At 41.4% G+C, this 19,681-nt stretch overlaps 5 protein-coding genes across 12 annotated transcripts; 2 read left to right on the forward strand and 3 right to left on the reverse strand.

Moving 5' to 3' along the window:
• Positions 1-549: 549 nt before the first annotated feature.
• On the reverse strand, positions 550-2,926 carry LOC105564999 (threonylcarbamoyladenosine tRNA methylthiotransferase). Of its 3 annotated transcripts, none has more exons than XM_012017805.1 (3): positions 2,840-2,926; positions 2,062-2,492; positions 550-1,879 (listed from the first exon to the last, which is right to left on the reverse strand). In XM_012017805.1, exons 2-3 carry the CDS (start codon positions 2,454-2,456, stop codon positions 658-660), a joined length of 1,617 nt encoding a protein of 538 aa, XP_011873195.1. In that variant the 5' UTR covers positions 2,457-2,492; positions 2,840-2,926; the 3' UTR covers positions 550-657. The 3 variants fall into 3 exon arrangements, with proteins under 3 accessions (XP_011873195.1, XP_011873194.1, XP_011873193.1); XM_012017804.1 differs by having other exon boundaries at positions 2,062-2,630; positions 2,840-2,857; XM_012017803.1 differs by lacking the exon at positions 2,840-2,926 and having other exon boundaries at positions 2,062-2,814.
• Positions 2,927-3,125: 199 nt separating this feature from the next.
• LOC105565001 (queuine tRNA-ribosyltransferase subunit QTRTD1 homolog) lies at positions 3,126-11,146 on the forward strand. Of its 4 annotated transcripts, none has more exons than XM_012017810.1 (7): positions 3,127-3,441; positions 3,713-3,888; positions 3,957-4,106; positions 4,184-4,648; positions 5,082-5,284; positions 5,376-5,501; positions 11,028-11,146. In XM_012017810.1, the coding sequence occupies exons 2-7, from the start codon at positions 3,772-3,774 to the stop codon at positions 11,053-11,055; spliced, it is 1,089 nt and encodes a 362-aa protein (XP_011873200.1). In that variant the 5' UTR covers positions 3,127-3,441; positions 3,713-3,771; the 3' UTR covers positions 11,056-11,146. The 4 variants fall into 4 exon arrangements, with proteins under 4 accessions (XP_011873197.1, XP_011873200.1, XP_011873199.1 ...); XM_012017809.1 differs by lacking the exon at positions 11,028-11,146 and adding an exon at positions 5,571-5,735 and having other exon boundaries at positions 3,128-3,441; XM_012017807.1 differs by lacking the exon at positions 11,028-11,146 and having other exon boundaries at positions 3,126-3,441; positions 5,376-5,735.
• LOC105565000 (ZZ-type zinc finger-containing protein 3) lies at positions 5,741-7,882 on the reverse strand. Its single transcript, XM_012017806.1, has 5 exons — positions 6,815-7,882; positions 6,593-6,749; positions 6,287-6,525; positions 6,094-6,216; positions 5,741-6,016 (listed from the first exon to the last, which is right to left on the reverse strand). The coding sequence occupies exons 1-5, from the start codon at positions 7,202-7,204 to the stop codon at positions 5,765-5,767; spliced, it is 1,161 nt and encodes a 386-aa protein (XP_011873196.1). The 5' UTR covers positions 7,205-7,882; the 3' UTR covers positions 5,741-5,764.
• A 54-nt stretch (positions 11,147-11,200) lies between the features above and the next one.
• LOC105565004 (b(0,+)-type amino acid transporter 1-like) lies at positions 11,201-16,196 on the forward strand. Of its 2 annotated transcripts, XM_012017813.1 has the most exons (3): positions 11,211-11,515; positions 13,983-15,281; positions 15,422-16,196. In XM_012017813.1, exons 1-3 carry the CDS (start codon positions 11,422-11,424, stop codon positions 15,484-15,486), a joined length of 1,458 nt encoding a protein of 485 aa, XP_011873203.1. In that variant the 5' UTR covers positions 11,211-11,421; the 3' UTR covers positions 15,487-16,196. The 2 variants fall into 2 exon arrangements, with proteins under 2 accessions (XP_011873201.1, XP_011873203.1); XM_012017811.1 differs by lacking the exon at positions 15,422-16,196 and having other exon boundaries at positions 11,201-11,515; positions 13,983-15,415.
• A 446-nt stretch (positions 16,197-16,642) lies between these two features.
• Positions 16,643-18,956, reverse strand: LOC105565005 (sorting nexin-16). 2 transcript variants are annotated; one of them, XM_012017815.1, is made up of 5 exons: positions 18,582-18,956; positions 17,783-18,088; positions 17,202-17,510; positions 16,991-17,118; positions 16,643-16,931 (listed from the first exon to the last, which is right to left on the reverse strand). In XM_012017815.1, exons 2-5 carry the CDS (start codon positions 18,050-18,052, stop codon positions 16,892-16,894), a joined length of 747 nt encoding a protein of 248 aa, XP_011873205.1. In that variant the 5' UTR covers positions 18,053-18,088; positions 18,582-18,956; the 3' UTR covers positions 16,643-16,891. The 2 variants fall into 2 exon arrangements, with proteins under 2 accessions (XP_011873205.1, XP_011873204.1); XM_012017814.1 differs by having other exon boundaries at positions 17,783-18,069; positions 18,582-18,955.
• Positions 18,957-19,681: the final 725 nt, after the last annotated feature.

Consider the following 19,681-nt stretch of genomic DNA (forward strand, 5'->3'; position numbering starts at 1 on the left):
AAAAACTGAGTAATCGGTTTCGATGCTCCAAAATCACATAAACAATATTCCGTTTGGCATCTTTAATCAATGATCCATGGGCTTTAATACTCAGGAGATATTTTGGCAGGAATCCGATGCATTCTGTAGCCTAAGCCTAAGTTATATTTAAAAAGGAAATCATTAGCCATGAGGAAGTGATACCAAATAATGTGCCTCGATATGCAATAAGAATAATATTGATATTTTTATAAAAGCAACTATATTTTCATGTGTAGTATGTAAGTTTTGTAAAACATTTGCTCGAAGATATACTTGAACAAAACGCAAAAATGCTCAATACTCCTCTTCGCATATTATTATTATATTTTATATTTAGAGAATTTCGAATTTGTATGTTAGAAACAATTTTAGAAAATGCGTCTAGAAGTGCCGAAGAATTATAGCAAATGTGTATTGATTGAATGTTGTAAGCCCTTTCAGGGTAGGTTCCTGTCAATTAAATATAGTATTTTTTTTCGCGTAATCTCGTGCATCCTTCCTTACCCAAAATTAACGATAAGATTTATACTAGCTTTAAATAAATATTTATTCCATTGAAAATATAAAATTACAATTTATAGCATGTTACGCAATGTGTTTACATAATTTGCAAATAATCTCGCATAAATTATTTGTCTAGGTCAGAAATTTCCATAATATTCTAATTATCACAGCTAAGAAGATCGTCATAACCGTCGCTATTCCATATTTCGACGGCTTCGTCTCGTATGGTACTCTGGAAACGACTCCTCGTGGTAGAGGAGACCTCAGCGAAGGGGACACACCTTTACCGATCGGTTCTCCTCTCATAGAGAACTTGGTCGCTTCTATAATCTTGACATCGATCATTTTTCCCATGTACTCTTGCTTCATAGGAATTAACACCTGTTCGTAGAATTTGTTATGGCCAACGTAATGCTGCTTATCATGCGATACCTCCGTCACCAGCACCTTCTGCTCCAGTCCCACTTTGTGTCCGTACGGTTCGTACGACTGGAAGAAATCCGACAGCCTTTTGGTCCTAGTCTTCACCTTCTGCGTGGGTACTTTCGGCATCCGGGCGGCGGGCGTGCCGGGTCGTGAAAAGAACTGATTGATAAAGAGGCTTGGGAACTTGTACTTCTGACAGAGCGCCATCGTCTCCTCGAAATCCACTTCGGTTTCCGTAGGGAAGCCACATATGATATCCGTGGCGATAGTCAGACCGGGCACTCGCTCACTCAGGAAGTCCACCACGTGCTCGAAATCAGCGCGCGTGTATTCTCGCTTCATGTCAGCCAGCACCTGGTCACTGCCGGACTGCACTGGGATATGTAAGAAGCTATAGACTCCAGGATGCCGCAAGATCTTGGCCATCTCGTCCAAATGCTCCAGGATGTATGGCGGATTGGTCATACCGACGCGCATCATGCATCCATCGGGGATCACGTCTACCAATTGCCACAGCAGTTCCGGCAGGCTGGTGCCGATGTCTCTGCCGTAAGCGCCTGTGTCCTCGGACGTGAGCCACAGCTCGCACACACCCTCCTCGAACGCCTGTTTGGCTCGCTCGACTATCTGCTCCGGCAGATAGCTGCCCAGTTCACCTCGCGCATGCTTCGTCTTGCAGTAAGTGCACTGATTCAAGCAGCCCGTGTTAATGGCTATGATCTCGATGAGCGGATTCCGGCGCACCTTCGGAAGACTCAGCGAAGCGCCGCCTGTCTTCTTACCAGAGTCCTTCTTCTGCTGCAAGAACCTGACAGTGTTTCCTTTCAAAGTCTCTTCCACAACCTCCAGCACTCGGTCAATTTGCTGCACTCCGATCATACTCAACCCTTGGAGATAGGAAGACTTGGGAGCACCTTGCGGTACACATCTGTAAGATACAAACGAAACATTTATTCAGGAGCTGTTCTAAATCATTCTTAAGATTGGGAAGAAAGCTGTAAAATTCTATACATTAACTTTCAAGTACGAGAATCGGGTAAAATGGTGATACGTTGATAATACGCTAACAAGTTGTCGTTTTATCATTACAGTAGCTGTACAACCACGTACCCAGCGACTACGACGTGCTTGCCGAGCTTCTTCCCGTACTCGATCTCGTTCCTGAATTGATCCTCCGCGGGACTCTTGACGGTGCACGAGTTGAGCAGCCACAGATCTGCCATCAGCTTATCCTCGGTCAAGTTGTACCCGTACGTCGCCAACTGACCGGCCATGTATTCGGTGTCCGAGCTGTTGTGCGTGCATCCCCACGTCTTCACGTAGATGGTCTGCGTGCCGGGTATTATGCTCGACAGCACGGACGGCTGCAACACTTGTTCCTGCGTCTTTCGCTTAGGCCGTATCGTGATGTGTTTCCGCGAGCTGTACCTCTCCTTAGGCGTTATGTCCTGCGACGCGATTAAATCCTCAATGTCCTCGATAATGTCCTCGCATGGAGCAGGCATGTTTGTCAAACGCCAAACTGATCTCCAAGGCCCGGTCTGCAACGAGTTGTTAGTCGTTAAGTCAAAACTATATGTCGGTCCTTTTTCTTCCGCCCGGAAAGGAAAAGGATCAACGTATAGTGGGCGACTAAACAACTCATTGTAGCATCGGGCCCAAGTTGTCCACTGCAATATCTTGAAACGTGTCACGAGACAATTTGAGGTTAAATGCACGTGATCTTGAAACTAATAAATTTCATATAAAGTGAGTCGTTGAGATTGTCGGAAAGTTACAACAAAGAACAAAAGCATTGCGTTATTATATTATTCATCTATTGTTTATTCCTATTTGAAGTGTAAACGTAAAGATTCGTAAAATTAGATCACGCTAGAGGTTAGATTACCTAAAGTTTCACCAGAGAGAAACCTGAGAGCGGCCATGCCGGTGTTCTGCTTGTTACCGTTTTCGCTCGACTGATTCCAGCGCTTTACGCCCATTTTCATTTTTGGAACTATTCCGCTACACCCATTTTCAAGTACTGCCGATAAACCGTGCTTTCCAGCAAGCGACACAAGTCGACACAAATGTCGTTCTGTCTTTCTTCGCATTCAATGAATAATAAAGACAGAACGACACTTGTGTCGACTTGTGTCGCTTGCTGGAAAGCACGGAAAGTCTCCACTTGGTGCGTGTCCGTGCTACGCCCATTTTTCAAGCGGGTAATGCAGTGCCCAATTTTGGTCGTATTCCGTGCTGCATGCATGAAATGTCGGTAACAGGAGAGTGATCACTCCTTGAATGGCTTGAATATTAAAATTCAAGCACACAAATCATGGAGATATTCTCCATGTAGTGGACGTAGCGTGTTACCCGGTGAAAATAATGGTGGACACGGCTACGCAGTTCAACTTCCATGTTTTGTATACATTGAGGCGCCAGTGGACAGGACCCACGATTAAAACGTGAACGTCACTGATTGTGGGTCCATTCACCAACTTCTCTCTGGTAGATTCTTTTAAATTTCGAAATTCTAATAATTATATCGCTACTCTAGCCTAGCCTGTTAAAAAGGCAAATGGTTTCTATAAACGTTTAATAGTTACATCGTGAATGCAAACATTTATTGAGGTTACATTCAGGCAAAGTGGTCGTCGAATAAAATTAATTTGTACAGTGTCTTTTTAAATGTGTGATTGCCTCCCCCATAATTAAGATCGATTAAACGCGTGTAGCGATTAACAGTGACAGCTTAAAATATTTTATATTTGTTACGCAGCATTTTCGTCAGCTCTCGTCTAGCGAGGAGAATCTGCTGAAGGGAGAGAAAGTAAAACAATGAAATTTTTCACTGAACCCGTAGCACGTTGTGCTGCGCGAATTGGTACACTAAGTGGATCTGAAAGACTGCCAAACGTTTCCTTCGAAACACCATTACTTCTTATTTACACGAAGGTACGAGACGAGTGGTCCTTTCTCTCTTGCAATTGTGCATAATCCTCTTACAAGATTGTAATTCGCAGAGCGGCAGTGTACCACACTTGACGAAGGACGTCTTTAAAAATGTAACAACGGAGGAGCAGCTGTTATCGGTCTCGCTTTCCTCGACCGTGTTAATGGCAGACGTTATTAAAGAGTTGGACACTTCTCTTGCCGATTTCGCGAGCATGAAGGTATTGGCATTGACAAACTTGTTGGACCACCATCGAGATTTCATTGTACTGTCAATTATCAGAGGCCTTTGTTTCAGGAATATATAAATTTCTTATCGATACACGATCCTGCTTGCGCTACCAACCCTGGCTTTCAGCAACTAGACTCCGTTTCTATCTGGTCCAGAACAGGAAGAATTGCTGTTTCGGCTAGCAAGTATATGGAATTTGTGCAAGCTCTTAAGCCAGATCTATATGTTGCTTTGTGCGACGGGGATACGAATATTAACAGCGGCGCGAAAAGAGTGACTAAAGCGGTGCGTCGAAGTAAGACTTTGCTGGAACAATGTTTGGACATTCATCTGCGTACGGACGCATTGAAATCGAAGGGAATATTAGGACCGGTGGAGGGTGGTTATAATTTACAAGCTAGAGAAGAGTCCATAGATTATCTAAAAGACAAGCCGTTGGCAGGATTTGTGATAGACGGGCTGCACAATAACGGACCAAGTGTGCAGAATATTTCGTCGGAACAAGTTAAACAAGTGGTGCGACATACCGTCGTAAGTACCGATCTCAAGTTAAAAAATTTATCCAACTTACGCGATTGGACGTACTTTAATTGTAACAACGAAAGAATGTGAATCGCCAGTAGTTGATTAACGATAGAAAGAATTGTTAGACGGCTTTAGGCTGGCAGATGGTTTCTTTATTTAAATCTGATCCTTCTCAAGGAATTCAACAATAATATTACGTCATTGATATTAAACTAAAAAGCACAGGAGTTTGACATCCATCTCTGGGCGTCACTCGGAGAACTATGTTAGAAGACACGTCCATCTGATGTAATGACCACAATAGGACCAGAGATGGATGTCAAACTCCTGTGCTTTTTAGTTTAATATCAATGACGTATTGGTCGAAATGGTCGGATTTAAATAAAGAAACCATTTGCCGGCCTAAAGTTGTCTAACAATTCCTTGCAACATTTTATAGAATCTGCTGCCTGCTGACAAAATGAAAGTGTCGCTGGGTTGTTGGAATCCAGCTACCATATTGGACCTCATTGAATTGGGAGTAGATGTATTTGATTCGTCCTACCCTTACGTTATTACCGAGCAGACGCAAGCTTTAACTTTCATGTGCGACCACGACACTTGCGAGCACAATCAATACGCAATGTCGCTAGCGGAAAAGAGGTAGGATAAAGAGACAAGACATTCGTACTTGAAATAAATATATAATGTAAAAATCTATAAAAAGTAATGTTACTCTATTCTCTTGTTCCAGGTATGCAGACGACTTCTCTCCCATCTGTAAGAGATGCAAATGTCTTGCGTGTCAAAATCACTCGAGAGCGTATATCCACCATTTGCACCACACCAAGGAAATGCTTGCTTTAGTACTTTTAATGATGTACGTATTTAAAAAATTATGGTCTAATCAATCTCCTACGTGTATATTAACAATCGGTTGCCCTTTTAGACACAACACCCATTGTTACCTTCAATTCTTCAGTGTCATTCGCGATAGTATAAAAAACGGAACGTTCGAGCAACTTCAGACGAAGATCCGTCTAAAATATGCAACTGCCAACTCCGAAGCCCCCACTGTATGAACAGTGCTTTTAATAAATTCTTGTTTTACACTATCTCATCTCTGGAAGAAATTTATCTGCGTCATTCGGGCAGTAAATTCGGATCGAGATAATTGTAGAAGATATCGCTGAAGTTATGCAGAGAATAATCCGAGTCGTAGCTTGTAGTACTCGTTGGTGGTTTTATGGGAATTAATCTGTGGGACGGATCGTGCGAGGGATTTTCTTCTTCCAATTGCGCCACTGCGCAGTCACCACACAGGTCAATTCCACTAAGACATTCCGCGCAATGCCATCTGGTACCAATTAAAGGCTCCTCGCCACACACCATACACTGCAGGCAAGAATATCATTGATGAACAACGGTTTCCTACGTAGCCGAGGTGGCCGCACAAAAAGAATAGTACGCACTTTGAACCCAATGTGTTTGTACGCGGGAGAATCCTGTTCCTTCTCAGCCTTCACTTGGCGCAACAAATTGATCTGCCTTAACTCGGGATTATCGTCACCTCCTCCGTTCGGCGTATCGTCCTCCTGGGAAAATAACATTAACGATTTCTCAATCTCCAATATCTTACATAAGACAATAATGTACAATGCTTACAAATTCCTCTGCCACAGGCTGCTCCTTACTCTCGTCCAACAGATTGAAGGAGATGTTTTGATGCGGGAAGAAAGTCGAACGTTTAAACAGGAAGTGATTGTTACGAAGCTTATTCGTCACACTTTTCCTCACGTCCAGTTTTAACTTGGGCCCTTTGCCCGGTATGGGTAAACCCGCTCTCAAGAGCTTGATAAAGTACTTTTGAACCCTGCTGGACACTTGCTTGGGCGTTCGATTCCCTGCAAAGAGAAACAGTTATAACAGCTCACCCGCGAGAGGTGGCGTGCACGTATATCATTGACACACCTAACGCGTTCGCTATTTTGGTCCAACGTCTCATCTCCACCTCCTCGGGTGGATACTCGATTAAAAGTTCCTCGAGCCGCCTTTGCTCCTCGACCGTCCACAGCTGATTGAAAGTCTCGGGCTTGCTCTCGTCGAAGGCACGACCTCTGACTAGGACCTGCGGGAGATGAAGTCGATCAAGTACCGAGTCTATTTCCAAAAGTACGCAACGTCGACACGCACCTTCCCGTTTTCCTGTCGCGTCTTCGATTGCATTCGCGGCAACACGTGTCCGTGTCGAGTTTGCGGCCTCACGCGCGCATCCGGCACCGTGATGTTGTACTGCGACCAGTCGACGTAGGGGATCTCCGCGACCTTCTGCGGACCAGGTAGCTCCGGGAGGTCGCCGTTCTGCAGCCGCGCGACGAACGTTATCGGGTCCCTCAGCGCCTCGGCGCGCACGGACATGAGCCTGTCCAGGTCCTCTATGGCTTGAACCCTCTGTGCCTCGAGGATAACGATCGTTTTCAGGAAAGCGCTGTAATCCTTGTTGCCCTTGAGCGCCAGGTGATCGGACTCGAAGTAGAATTCGTTCTCCTCCTCGCACGAGAATCCCGCTTCCGCGTCGTTCATTCTTCGATTCGTTCAATTTAACAGAGATACACGCGTTTGCACGAATCCACAGACCTCTTCAGCCGACACGCACTCGAGCACGTGTCGACGATGACAGATGACTTAACCTCGCCCGGCCTCGCCTGACTGAACGCTACACCGGCTACACCCGAGGTGCGGCGTGGTGTAGCGCCGAGGACCATTTCTTGGCTCATTGTCAGCCAATGAGAAGTGCCTTCGATTTAGTCCCAACTTGGCGTCGCGGCTTATCAAGAATTTTGAAATTGAGACATTTCGCGCGGATTTTACAGACTCTTATAACCCTGGTGAAAAATTCTTCTCAGAGTTGTTGTACACGAATTGAGATTGGAAATACTGAGACTGTCCACTTCTTTTCTTTTCTACAATTTTTCATATATATTCCACTTCTGAGATTTCGCATTCTATAATTTCTGAAAAAAATGTCTTAAACTTTATTAAATCTTATGAGGTCAGTGTGAAATTATAGAATGAGAAATCTCAGAATACTTTAGAATTCATATACGTGAACAATTTTAGAAAGGATACAAACTTTCTCAGCACTTCTGAGAAGTGTGCTAATTTGTATTAAAAAATCTGAAAAAAGTTGTAAGAATTTATAAGATTATTGAAAAGATCCGAAATATTTTCACCAGGAAGCTTCTAAATATTATCTGATATTTTATAATATTGTAACATTGCAAAATTCGAAAGCATTTTTATATTTACTGTTTCAGTGATATAATTTTAATATATCAATGTTACAATTAATTAATTTATTATTAAAATCTTACGGATGTATAACTCTGCTTACCTGTCCGCTTTAATTTGCGATGCTCAATTTACATCGATCCAGCGAAGTATAGAATGTACGAAGAAGTGATACCCCAGATAGCATACACGTCTAAAAGACATCTTTAAGGTGGCGTTAAGTTGTCTTTTAGATATGTACGCCTAGAAATGTCTTAACGGTATCTTTATGACGTCTTTTAAACATGCATTGCTATCAGGGACGTTAAAATAATTTTAATAAATTTGTTTTCTCTTATCTTTTATTAAGAATGCACATTGTATCGGGACTAAATTGTTGCTATGTTACGCGGCACAAACTGAACTGACTCGTCTCGCTCTTAGATGTTACTATCTCTCGTGTAAAGAGAATCAGCTGATTAGATTTTAATCAAATTGTTATCTTAAATCGAGTATACTTCTACCAGAATTGAAATAATTTTGTTAAGACAGAAAAGTAACGTTTGCAGAACTAAGTTTCGTCACGTAACATTGATGTTCTCAAGATTGTGTGACATACATGTATAACATAAAAATATTATAGAGATAAGATAACCGCGCGTGTGCGTATACGTGGAGGAAGTGGAGCTCCTAACGTTATGAGACAAAACGATTATTCACTCAAAACATAATGGCAGCTTTAATTAATGACGTGAAGTAATCGCCTCCGTGTATCCCCTCCCCTTCCCCCCGGCTTCTCTTTCTATATAATTCTCTGTGCGGTCATGGTCAGAAAGGTTGTCCGACGTTTTACAATAAGGTTTCGGAAAATTCCCCACATAGCACATAATATTACAGTAATATCATTGGAAATGTAATATTACAATAAAATATATCGGAAATATTACTGTAACATTAAAATGTCCGTCCAACAAAATTGCTCTGATAATATTTCATTCATACTTGAATGCGATATACATTGAAAAGTGCCAAATAGCAACGTGACGTTAAGTGACGTCTTCATGGCATCTTAATGACGTAATAAAACGGAATGAGACGTAATTAAAAAGTCATTTGACATCATCTTGCGCTACTTTGGATCTGATATATTGTGTGAGAGAATTTTCTTTTAAAATCTACCCTGAAAATCGTGGTACAACGTGGCATTTTAAAGAACTTTATGAGGGTTTTCTGAAAATTTACCATACAATTTACTAATAAAATGTATGGTAAAATGTTGAAAAACTCTCATAAAGTTGTTCAAAATGCCACGTTGTCCCACGATTACATGATTTTCGGGATAAATTTTAAGAGAAAATTCTCCCCGTGTACAATCTCTCGCAAGATAGACTGTATTTCCGAAATTTGTCATACAACGTCGGATAACTTTATTAGCTCTCGATAGAAAACGGCCTGAGTTAAAATTAAGTTTTCAAATGTACCGGCTCGATTAACAATATGTACTTACAGTATGAAAGTTCTCTACTCAGGGTACGACATACTTGTGTGGTATGCTTGTTATTTTGCTTCAGTCGACAAAAAGATATATTTTGAAATGCTACGTTACACTTAGTGTGAAATATCATCTGTCTGACACAGCATTAAACATCGGTAAGTCCGGTAGGCGTTTTTTTACGGAAATTGGAAAGACAGAGTCAGCTTATGTCTCCCGAGGAATAATCGATGTATTAGATTTCCTTCTTTTCATAAATGTAACAAAAAATATATATAAAAACTTGAGAGGATTGCTTGACCATGTCTGGCAAACTTTAATGTTCAAAATCACGACGTTTCGACCATTGTTTGTGGTCCTTCTCAAGTGATGAATTTGTCAGTAAATCAGTATGTGAAGTAAAGGAGCCGATCATGTTTTCACAAACGACCGAACATGATTTCATCACTCGAGACGGGCCACAAACAATGGTCGAAACGTCGTAATTTTGAACATAAAAATTTGCCAGACATGGTCGAGCAATCCTCCGAAGTTTTTTAATTACTTCTGGCGACTTATAAGATTTCCTCTGTCAAAAAATATATACTTGCTCGGAATTTTAGGCCGGTATTCATAGTCAGAGCTCAATTGAAGACCGTCTTAAGGTCATCTTTAGATACTCCGTAGCCAAAGTTCCATACGGCATCTTTAGATAAATTCAAGACGGTCTTAAATATTAAGTCCCAGATAGCACAGTGAATTCGCAAAGTATTCCTCAAGTTTTCTGCCTTTTTGAATTGCAACTCTTTAGGAATTCATAGAAGAATGCAATAAAAATGATTAGGGAAGTTGCATGCATCATAATGAACGCCTGACCACAAGACGAACTCGGCGAGAAATGGCTTGTTAATCGATGTCGAAACGATGTCGGATCGACGTCAATATGATGATTTCGATGTTGACACGACATTTCGACGTCGATCGACGAGTCATTTCTTACTGGGAACTGATTGCGGCCGGTTTTCTCAAGACTTCTTCAGGTATTCAATTTTCCAATTCCGCAGGTATTCTTTCAAATGAATTCTCTATTCAAAAGCAGGCTTCAAGCCTAATTTAGGAAGGAGGAGAATTCTCTATGAGCTTACGTTCACCTTTCTGCTAGACTGCTTATACCGGCCTTGGAATGTTATAACATTATTGCACGTTTGCTTTACTTTATTCATAAGTCACTGACATAGTTTCAAGCAAAACGCACGGAGTCATCGCCGATCTATGCGACCTTAGCGGCACACCTTGGTGACTGGTGTCACAAGTCCAGTCGCCGAGAATAGTAACTGCCGTGTCGCGTTATCCACAATTACAGAGACTCTATTCCGAAATACCCTAAAGATGAAATGAAATTGTTATCTTATCTATTTGTCACTCAACTGCAATGATACACAGCTGATACACTGACGGAAGCCTGATGACAACTTAGCTGATTAGATGTTTGCCGGTTTACCGGGGCGGAACGGCACTCGTAGAATTCGGGCAAACAAATCATTTAACATAGCCCGGCTCGTTCACGTGAGCGACCGCCAGCTGCCAGATGGCACAAATCTCACAAATCCAATGCTTAACGTCATATGATGTCGATTTCCAGAGACTCCCGTTTATCTTTTCTAGCCCGGTGACCGACGATCAAGAAAGATAGCGAGCCCGGTCTGTGACGAGGATGAATATCTCCTTATCAGCGCGCCAGTACTCGTGAGAAAAAAGAATACGCGACAAGAGCCGATCCACTAGCGGCCCGATTTCAGAGCTCTGACGTTGATAAACCCGTCCAATAGCTTCAGTCGCGTGGTCGTGCCCGCTACGTGCTCGCGCGTGGAGCGCCGCTGTTTCCGTCCCGCAAAGGAGAAGATAAAAACCGCCATCGCCACCGCCACCGTCGTACAGAGACCACGCACAGTTCGCGCGATGTGTCACTGAATTTTGAATCACTGTTGACAGTGACAGTGGATCGGTGCAACGTGCTCCGCGCTCTCGTTTCTCGTCCCGTTTGCTACACACGCAGAAAATGACATACGAGGAGCAGCCGCTCGGTAAGGTCGAGCTGAAGAGAGAGCTGGGGCTCTTCAGCGCGGTCAGCATCATTCTGGCGATAATGATAGGTGAGATACTGTTGACTAGGAATCTCAATTGTTCGCGCGTGCGAGAGCGTCGCCTGTAAACGTGATCGGATTTTCTCTCGCGTCTACCATTTCAAGTTAATGAATTAAACGTCGTTTCGTTCCCGCGTGCGATACTCGTGTCTCACGCGCCTCGATATTCCGCGAGTTCGATCGAGAACTCGTGAAACTGGAAAGCGGATTGCAACACGTTGCAGATGATAAAGGCGGAAATCTATGACACTGTTATTCATTTTATTTTTATTCGCGAATTTGCCGATCTCTGACACTCCCGTTCGCAATCGCGCTCGAGCGATAAATCGCGGATGCAACACAAAGAAGGCGATCGCGCTCAAATCCGCTGCATCGTGCTAAAAAAAGATCCGGCCCGATGCGCGCTCTTGCTGCAAGTCACGAAAATTATTTTCACTCGCCATTGTTCGGCGATGTGTAATGAATAATTAAAATGTCGCAGGACAAAATTTCATAGTATATGATCGCTCGAGCGCAAGTAAAAAGTGAATTGCGTAAAGGTGATATAAAAATTCGGTTTCCCGCTGAACTAAGGAACATCTGCGTCAAGTGCAAATTAAGAGATACCGAGGGTAATTATGTGATAAAAATGTGCCCAAAAATACGCGTTGTTATGAAATTGTATTCATTCTTTGTACAAATGTCCCTCGGCGTGATAAAATTATTTAACGGGAGCGTGTTTCCAAAAAATTTTTAACATCATTATATTTCTCTCTTTCTCTCTGTTTTCTGTTCTCTTTTTTTTCAACCTGACCGACAATTGTCACATTGCATATCAGAATTAATCTGGAAGAAATTAGGGAGGCACTATTTGCCGAAAAACAGCGTGAGCGTATTTGGAATGCTAGGTAATAAAGTAGAATAGTAAGCGCGCGACAAGATAGAGTCTGAAAAACACGATAATTTTCTGATGCTGAGAATTAAGGAAGGACTCAATTTCGCGGCGAATAAATGTAATATACGTCTCAATTTGTGTTCGCGCGTCGCGATCGCGAGCTCTGAATTTTAAGCGACGCGTCTTTTTTAGAAACAAAGAAAGTCATTGCCCGACCTTTTCCCGTGCCAATGAAATAAGCTTGTTATTGCATTTTGTTTGGACCATCGCTCGTCATAGAGCGGCGAGATCGTGTATGTGCAACGCGAAAGTTACACTTGCTCGTAGATAAGGTATAATCGCCAACACCGTTTATCAATATTTCATTAAAACGGCACAATAAGTAATAATCATAAATTATGGCGTTCTCGGAACTGCGGTGGCAGCCTTTAAATGCAAGTCGGCAATTTCAGAGCAGTTAACAGTAATTACATAATTGTATGGAGCCAAATAAGATACCGCTTTGTACACTGGAGCTCTTGTATTTTAACAGTTGATTGACGGTGTCCGGGACGCTTTCTCACGCGGTCTTAGATACCGGGTGTTAAAAGAATCAAAAATACAAAGTTGCATTTGTTCGTTGAGGTCAGTGGAAAAGTTATGGCAGAAAATGAGGAATTTTATATGTGCGTGCGGGCCGACGCTTACATAGATAGCATATTAAGCGATTAGATTTTAAATTATCGAAATATTCCTAAATTAAAACGCCCATTTTCACGCGATTGTTACTCGAAAGCTTAGCAAAAGACACGAAATTCTTGGAGCGTTATCTTTCGCGCAGGTAGATCTTATCCGTTATCCACTTAAGAATCTCCAAAGAATTCACAGTTCAAGAGTGGAGGATTAATTACTGTGATATTGTATCTACGATCAAATTATGTTATCTGATGTAAGTAAATCATGTTGCAACGAAGAAATTGGCACAGAAAAATAACATCGTGTTTGTCGAATATTTTATCCCGATGTTACAAATTCTTACACCGAGAAAAATGTCCGATTAAATTTAATCGGACAATCCAATTACACATAATAATAAACGAATATATCCAATTAAATTGTATATCCGATAAAAAATATGATTGGTTTTTCAATCAAGTTTCATCGATAACTGCATTTTATCGGATGTATCTGTAATTTAATAAGAAAACGTAATCGGAAAAATTAACCGTCGGAAACACTATTTAATTGGTTTATCCGACGAAAAATTTTCTCGGTGTGGCAATTTACGTAATAAAGAAACACTTAACATCGCGCAGCGTGCAGATGTTAAGATTCTAATAATGAAAAATGTTTATCAATTTATTAATAAAGGGAAACTTTACGTCACGCAGTCCGCGGATGATCGAGTGCCCTCTCGACGATCAATAAATTAATGGGCCAACAATGGCCAACAAGTATTTTGTGTATCAACGTAATAATTATTACGACTAAAAACGTCGGAAAGGTTAATCGAGATTAATCGGTTATCCACGTCACGAGGCATCAGTCAACTACTCTGTCGTGACTCGGTCTCCGCCGAATACTACTGAATTAACTATATTAACGGCAATCTCGTTTGTCCAGGTTCCGGCATCTTCGTGTCACCGACCAGCGCGTTTGAGCGATCGGGATCTGTGGGATTCTGCCTGGTCGTTTGGATCAGCTGCGGCGTGCTGTCCCTGTTGGGCGCGTTGGCCTTCGCCGAGCTGAGCACCGTGGTACCGCGTTCCGGTGCCGAGTATGCGTACTTCATGGAGGCCTTCGGGCCACTACACCCATACGCAGGTCAAATACCAGCGTTCACCTGTTCCTGGATCTACGTGATGCTGCTACGGCCTGCGGAGGTGGCAGTGATTACGCTGACCTTCGCAGAGTACAGCGTGCAGCCGTTTTCCGGATACCTCTGCAGTCTATCCGGTGATTCCATGGCAACGCTGAAGAAACTCATAGCGGTCATGGCATTGGGCCTGATAACGTATATCAATCTCATCAGCGTCAAGCTTTATGTAAAAGTGCAGAACGTGTTCACTGTGTGCAAAGTAGTCGCCTGTATGGTGGTGATCGGCGGTGGATTATGGTGGCTGGGCTCGGGGCACGTGGAGCTCCTCAAGGAACCCTTTCGCGGCACCACCACGTCGGCCGGCAACATCGCCCTGGCCTTCTACAGCGGACTCTGGGCGTACGACGGCTGGACCGCGGCCGCGATCGTCACCGAAGAGGTCCAGAGACCCGAGGTCAACATCTTCCGGAGCACCCTGATCGCGGTACCGACCATCACCGTTCTCTACGTGTCCATGAACTTGATGTACATGTCGGCGTTGACGATGTCCGAGATGAAGAGCGCGCCGGCGGTGGCGGTCCTTTGGGCGGACCGGGTCCTACCGGCCTGGATGACCTTCGCGATACCGCTCGGTGTAGCGCTGTCGACCTTCGGATGCGCCCTTAGCGTACAGTTCAGCGTGGCCAGGCTGTGCTTCGTCGCCGGGCAGGAGGGCCATGTGCCGCGAGTCTTCAGTTACGTGCACATGGAGAAGATGACACCGGCCGCGGCGGTCATCTTTCAGGGTATACTCTCGCTGGCGATGCTGCTGGTGGGCGACATAACCGCCCTGATCGAGTTCGCCAGTTTCCTCATGTGGGTGTTCTACGGTATGGCGATGGTATCGCTCATAATTATGCGACGGACCAAACCGGACGCTCCCAGACCCTATACCGTGCCCATCGTGATACCCTGGGTGGTACTGGCCATTTCCATCTTCCTCGCGGTACTTCCGATAGTTTACGAGCCATCGATAAAGTACCTTTTTGCACTTGTGTTCATCTTATGCGGTATTGTCGTTTACCATGTATTTGTGTACAACAAGATAAGGAATACTTTATCAGGTGAGTATAACCGAATGAAAAAATATATTAAAGCCGCTTATATAAGAGATTTACGTATCATTGACTTAATTGGCTGCATAAAACATTATTTACTTTGTATGTAAATGTCGGAGTACAATTTACTTTGTCTCTCTTTTCAGCCAAGTTGACATACTTTATGCAAGCGTTATGTCTAATCGTCGCTCCAGATGCAAAGGAAGACTGACCGAAAATTTTTCTTAACTATTATTGTGTGTACATCTAAATGCACGTATGTGTATATGCACACATAACAATTGCTCACATAATGCATTCATTTTTCACGTTACATACGCATTTCGTAGATAAAAAAAATTGCATTATTTCATACTATACATATATTTTTTTACTAAAATAAACTAAAAATTCAATTCTTGTAGTAAACGTAAAAAGAATCGATAAAATGCCGTACATTATGTAAAATGAATGAAGAATTTGTGTGTATATTTATAGACATATTTTATTAGATATTATTTTATATCTTAAGAGTGTAATTGAAGTATTGTATATAGAAACTATCAAGATGTATAAGAGCGTAATACAACACGCTAAAAGTTGAAAAAAATAGTTTATATATTATAATAGTGCAATATTACATTTTTCTATTAAATTATTTTTTAACATTTTACATATAATAAATGTCGAAACGTGTCTATATTGCAATATCCCCTGTTTTATTTACAATGTCAGATGTTTATTATATCTAATAATATTTTGCTATATTTAAAATAGTATTTCAGAAACTTAAAATTTTTTATTGATCTCCTACTTACACTTTTTTGTAACATTTTTTCAATGCATTGTAATATACAGTAAAATGACTATTCGAACTTTTATACAGTTGATAATATTTTTATACATATATAATAAATAGAATAAGATAGATGTATATATAAAATTTACAGAATGCAGGATTTTACATCACATATTAAAAATATTATATGTATATACAAATGTTAATTTTTCATCCTTAATATTTTGTGTGATCGGCTGAACAAAATTTTAGTTCAACATAAGGAGAAAAATGCAGGAGAATTATTACGATTAGATGTTCAGCCTCCAAAACATTTCATTTGATCGTATAACTATTACAAAAACTTAAATTGATACTACATCTGAGATTCACATGCATCTTTTCCTTGGAAATGGAGAAGAATACACTCATTTAATTAACTTATGTGTCTTCGATATGAAAATAAATTTTCAATAGATAAGTTGTAAATATATACATATGTGTATAAAAAAAAACTGTAAGACGTCTATATAAAATATTATCTGTAATTGAGTTGAATGAGTAATATCAATTGATTGTATCAAAAATAGTCAAAAATTTGTGAATACAATTTTATATACTATATTGCTTAATGTAATATTGATAAAATTCTGCTAATATAATTCATACAATACTCTATGTGTAAAATATCATTCCCAAAAATATCCCACTGTAAAATAGATGGTTAAAAAATATTTTCTATATTATATAATATCTTCCTTTTATAACAGCATCGTTTTAAAATTTGTACAAATTTAACTTTTTTCAGATCTTATTCAGTACGGTCTCTTCAGTTATTATAACCCAGTCTATAAAATTGCTATTGGGTTGCACCACATTTTGGACAGGTTTGTCTTTCACTAAAACAATTGAAAATATAATACTTTCCAAAGAAACATAGAGTTACTTTAACGCTTACCTGAATATCTGGTGAAGCTTTTTCCGAAATTCATTGCATAAAGTCCTTTCAGATGCAAGTGCCGCATCGCGTTCTCCTAATTGTTGTCTCAAATTATATATTGTATCTTCCAGCGCTTCAAATATTGCCTGAAACGATCGAATATTTTGTTAAGTAAACTAACATTGCAATCGTATCGAGATCTGTAAATGTGATTTATATTACGACTCACTCTAGATTCTTCTGCTGTGTCAGATAAAACAGGAGGTTCATCCAAACAGAAGAATTCTCTTACGCACGAGACGCCTATGAGAAGTGGGCTACTCAATATGTCATTAACAAACGCCTGAAGGCCGCGTATTCTCTCCTCTAGGAAACTTGGAGCAAAATTGTCGCCGAGCCACTTTTTCCTTGGCAATGTCAGATGAGCGATAGGAACTTTTTGCCTCTTCAATTGCGCCAGTAATCGAACGAAGTCTGTGTACCTCCGAAACACAAACCAGCAATCGCCGTTTTTCAACTCGACTCGAAGCTTATAGACCTGGGTATCAGAAAGGAAGAATCTGTTTTTAAAATTCTTCGAGAATTTTGCCATGCAGTAAAATGATTTTCATAATTTTGTATCTTAAATAATATTACTGCAGCGACTTTATATATTTTTAAAGTTTTATACTATTAAAAGTAATGAAGCGAACACCATCAAACATGCAAAATCTTTATATCTATGTGTTATATAAACGAGAAATATGTATTGCGACAAACACTGATAGAATTTAACGTGACTATGGAATCATTGATGTACAATTAACTAACTGTAAATCTAGCTCTCTCCTCCATAATCTCATAACCAACGATAGGTATTCTCAAGTCATCGCTGGTGAGGGGCGACTGAAGAATATCCGAGTTGGCATTGTTATCATTGGTGTAATTAAATCGCTGCACGGTAAAGGAATTAGAGTGGCCTGATCCATCGGAGTCGGGACTGTCGAGGACCCTCACAGCACCTGCCTGAGAACTCCTTGCTTTACTAATTGCGAGCGTTACCTCACTAATGCATCCCACACCAGCCTCTGGATTGGACATTCTTAACTCGGGCAAAACTAAACAGAACCATGCGTGCTTGAAACAAAAAGGTTCAACGTTGCGAAGCTTAGCTACTGGATACGAGTAAACTCGAGCGGACGACGGCGATTTTTATGTAAAACACTGGTACTCGAGTTGGACAAACGTTACGTACCTAAGGACACTGTGCAGTTCGACAAAGCCTGATTACCGTGTACTTTGTGCGACTAGAAACTCTATTTTGTACCAAATCAATGCGCTTAAAAAATTTATCGATGTTGTATGACGTACAATTTCTCTTGCACACGTGTTTTAATTTACTGGCCACAAAATAGAATGTTTCTAGACGCGAAGAGCACATTCACACATGTCACATCGAAAGCACTTGACAACAATTTAAAAGTATTCATAAATTACGTACGCATTGCGTAAAAAGTGGTACGTTTAATGAAGAAAGTTTTGCAAGTTAAAAAGCATAGCGAATCACTTGTAAAAACTCAGTCTGTGCAATCGAATTTAAAAAATCAAGAAGAGAGTCGAGCATACTAACCTTAATTACGTCGACACATAAAAATACAACACGACGCGCTCGATTCCTTTTATCGCATTTTTATTACTCCAACGCAATTGTACACGTCTCGCGAATCGTTCGTCATGTTACAAATACACCGATCGCCTGATTAACGAGCCCCTCGACGAGCCTTCCTTATGTTCGCTTGGCATATTGACAGTTTGCAAGCAATTGGCGAACTTGAAAATTCGCGAGAGTACGAGGTGAATGAGATCAGAAACACTTGGGAGACGGTCTCGGGATTTGCTGCCTCTTTTAACTATGCCGAAACCGCGTGCGCCAGAACCGAGGTCGCGAGAGAAACGGGACACAATTACGGATCAGCTGAAAAATACTGCCCATGCACCTCGCACCTCGCACCTCGCGTTGTGGCTTGTGGCGCCACCTGGGAACTTTGCACGCGCGAGTGGGAAATGCAAATTCCGATTCTTTTGCAGCACGATGTGGTCGGAGAGGGGATAACGCACACAAGCGAGCAGCCGTGTCCGTGTATATTCATTTTTGTTAATATTTATATGTCCTTATATGCTCTTGTGGCGATCGTGGCGCAGAGGATTGTGCGCTGGTCTGGTAATCCTAAGACCCGGGTTCAAGACCAAACGAAAACATTGTTGGTTTTTCGTTCGATCGCCATATAGCGAAGTGGATATAGAGAGAGGTGTTACAAGAAGTTTGGGCACGTTCCTTCAAAAACGCCTTATAACCCTAAGGGGAATCAATAAAATGTACTAGTACATGTAATACTGTACGGCGTAACAGAAGGTTAACTTGCCACTGAGTGTCCTATGGAAGTTGTGAGAATCCAACTTGATAAAGACACTCGTGTGGAAACCAACTATATATCAGAAAATATAGTAGAGTTAACGCAACCCAACGAGATAGAATCAAGTGAAAACAGTCCACTGTACATTGGATTGGAGGACACGGATATTTCAAAGAGAAATGGTGGTGAATAAACGATATAGCGAAATAATACGATCGGAACGGCCGGTTGACCAGGACATTTGACGGGAAGCTATCGAAAAGAGGCAGCCTTCCTTATTCAATCTCTTGCCACACATATCTTACTGCTCAGGAAG

Source organism: Vollenhovia emeryi, unplaced genomic scaffold (assembly GCF_000949405.1).
Source record: "Vollenhovia emeryi isolate VEMERY1.0 unplaced genomic scaffold, V.emery_V1.0 DF939156.1, whole genome shotgun sequence".
NCBI classification, from domain to species: domain Eukaryota; kingdom Metazoa; phylum Arthropoda; class Insecta; order Hymenoptera; family Formicidae; genus Vollenhovia; species Vollenhovia emeryi.

Excerpts from the sequence above, each read along its gene's own strand:
- LOC105564999 (XM_012017805.1), bottom strand. The coding sequence starts at position 2,456 with ATGCCTGCTCCATGCGAGGACATTATCGAGGACATTGAGGATTTAATC. Across the intron at positions 1,880-2,061 it reads AAGCACGTCGTAGTCGCTGG|ATGTGTACCGCAAGGTGCTC; the intron begins GTACGTGGTTGT and ends TGTATCTTACAG.
- LOC105565001 (XM_012017807.1), top strand. The coding sequence starts at position 3,772 with ATGAAATTTTTCACTGAACCCGTAGCACGTTGTGCTGCGCGAATTGGT. Across the intron at positions 4,107-4,183 it reads CCGATTTCGCGAGCATGAAG|GAATATATAAATTTCTTATC; the intron begins GTATTGGCATTG and ends CCTTTGTTTCAG. Across the intron at positions 4,649-5,081 it reads AAGTGGTGCGACATACCGTC|AATCTGCTGCCTGCTGACAA; the intron begins GTAAGTACCGAT and ends AACATTTTATAG.
- LOC105565000 (XM_012017806.1), bottom strand. The coding sequence starts at position 7,204 with ATGAACGACGCGGAAGCGGGATTCTCGTGCGAGGAGGAGAACGAATTC. Across the intron at positions 6,750-6,814 it reads CGCGACAGGAAAACGGGAAG|GTCCTAGTCAGAGGTCGTGC; the intron begins GTGCGTGTCGAC and ends CATCTCCCGCAG. Across the intron at positions 6,526-6,592 it reads CAAAATAGCGAACGCGTTAG|GGAATCGAACGCCCAAGCAA; the intron begins GTGTGTCAATGA and ends TTCTCTTTGCAG.
- LOC105565004 (XM_012017811.1), top strand. The coding sequence starts at position 11,422 with ATGACATACGAGGAGCAGCCGCTCGGTAAGGTCGAGCTGAAGAGAGAG. Across the intron at positions 11,516-13,982 it reads CATTCTGGCGATAATGATAG|GTTCCGGCATCTTCGTGTCA; the intron begins GTGAGATACTGT and ends TCGTTTGTCCAG.
- LOC105565005 (XM_012017815.1), bottom strand. The coding sequence starts at position 18,052 with ATGTCCAATCCAGAGGCTGGTGTGGGATGCATTAGTGAGGTAACGCTC. Across the intron at positions 17,511-17,782 it reads AGGAGAGAGCTAGATTTACA|GTCTATAAGCTTCGAGTCGA; the intron begins GTTAGTTAATTG and ends TCTGATACCCAG. Across the intron at positions 17,119-17,201 it reads ACACAGCAGAAGAATCTAGA|GCAATATTTGAAGCGCTGGA; the intron begins GTGAGTCGTAAT and ends CGATCGTTTCAG.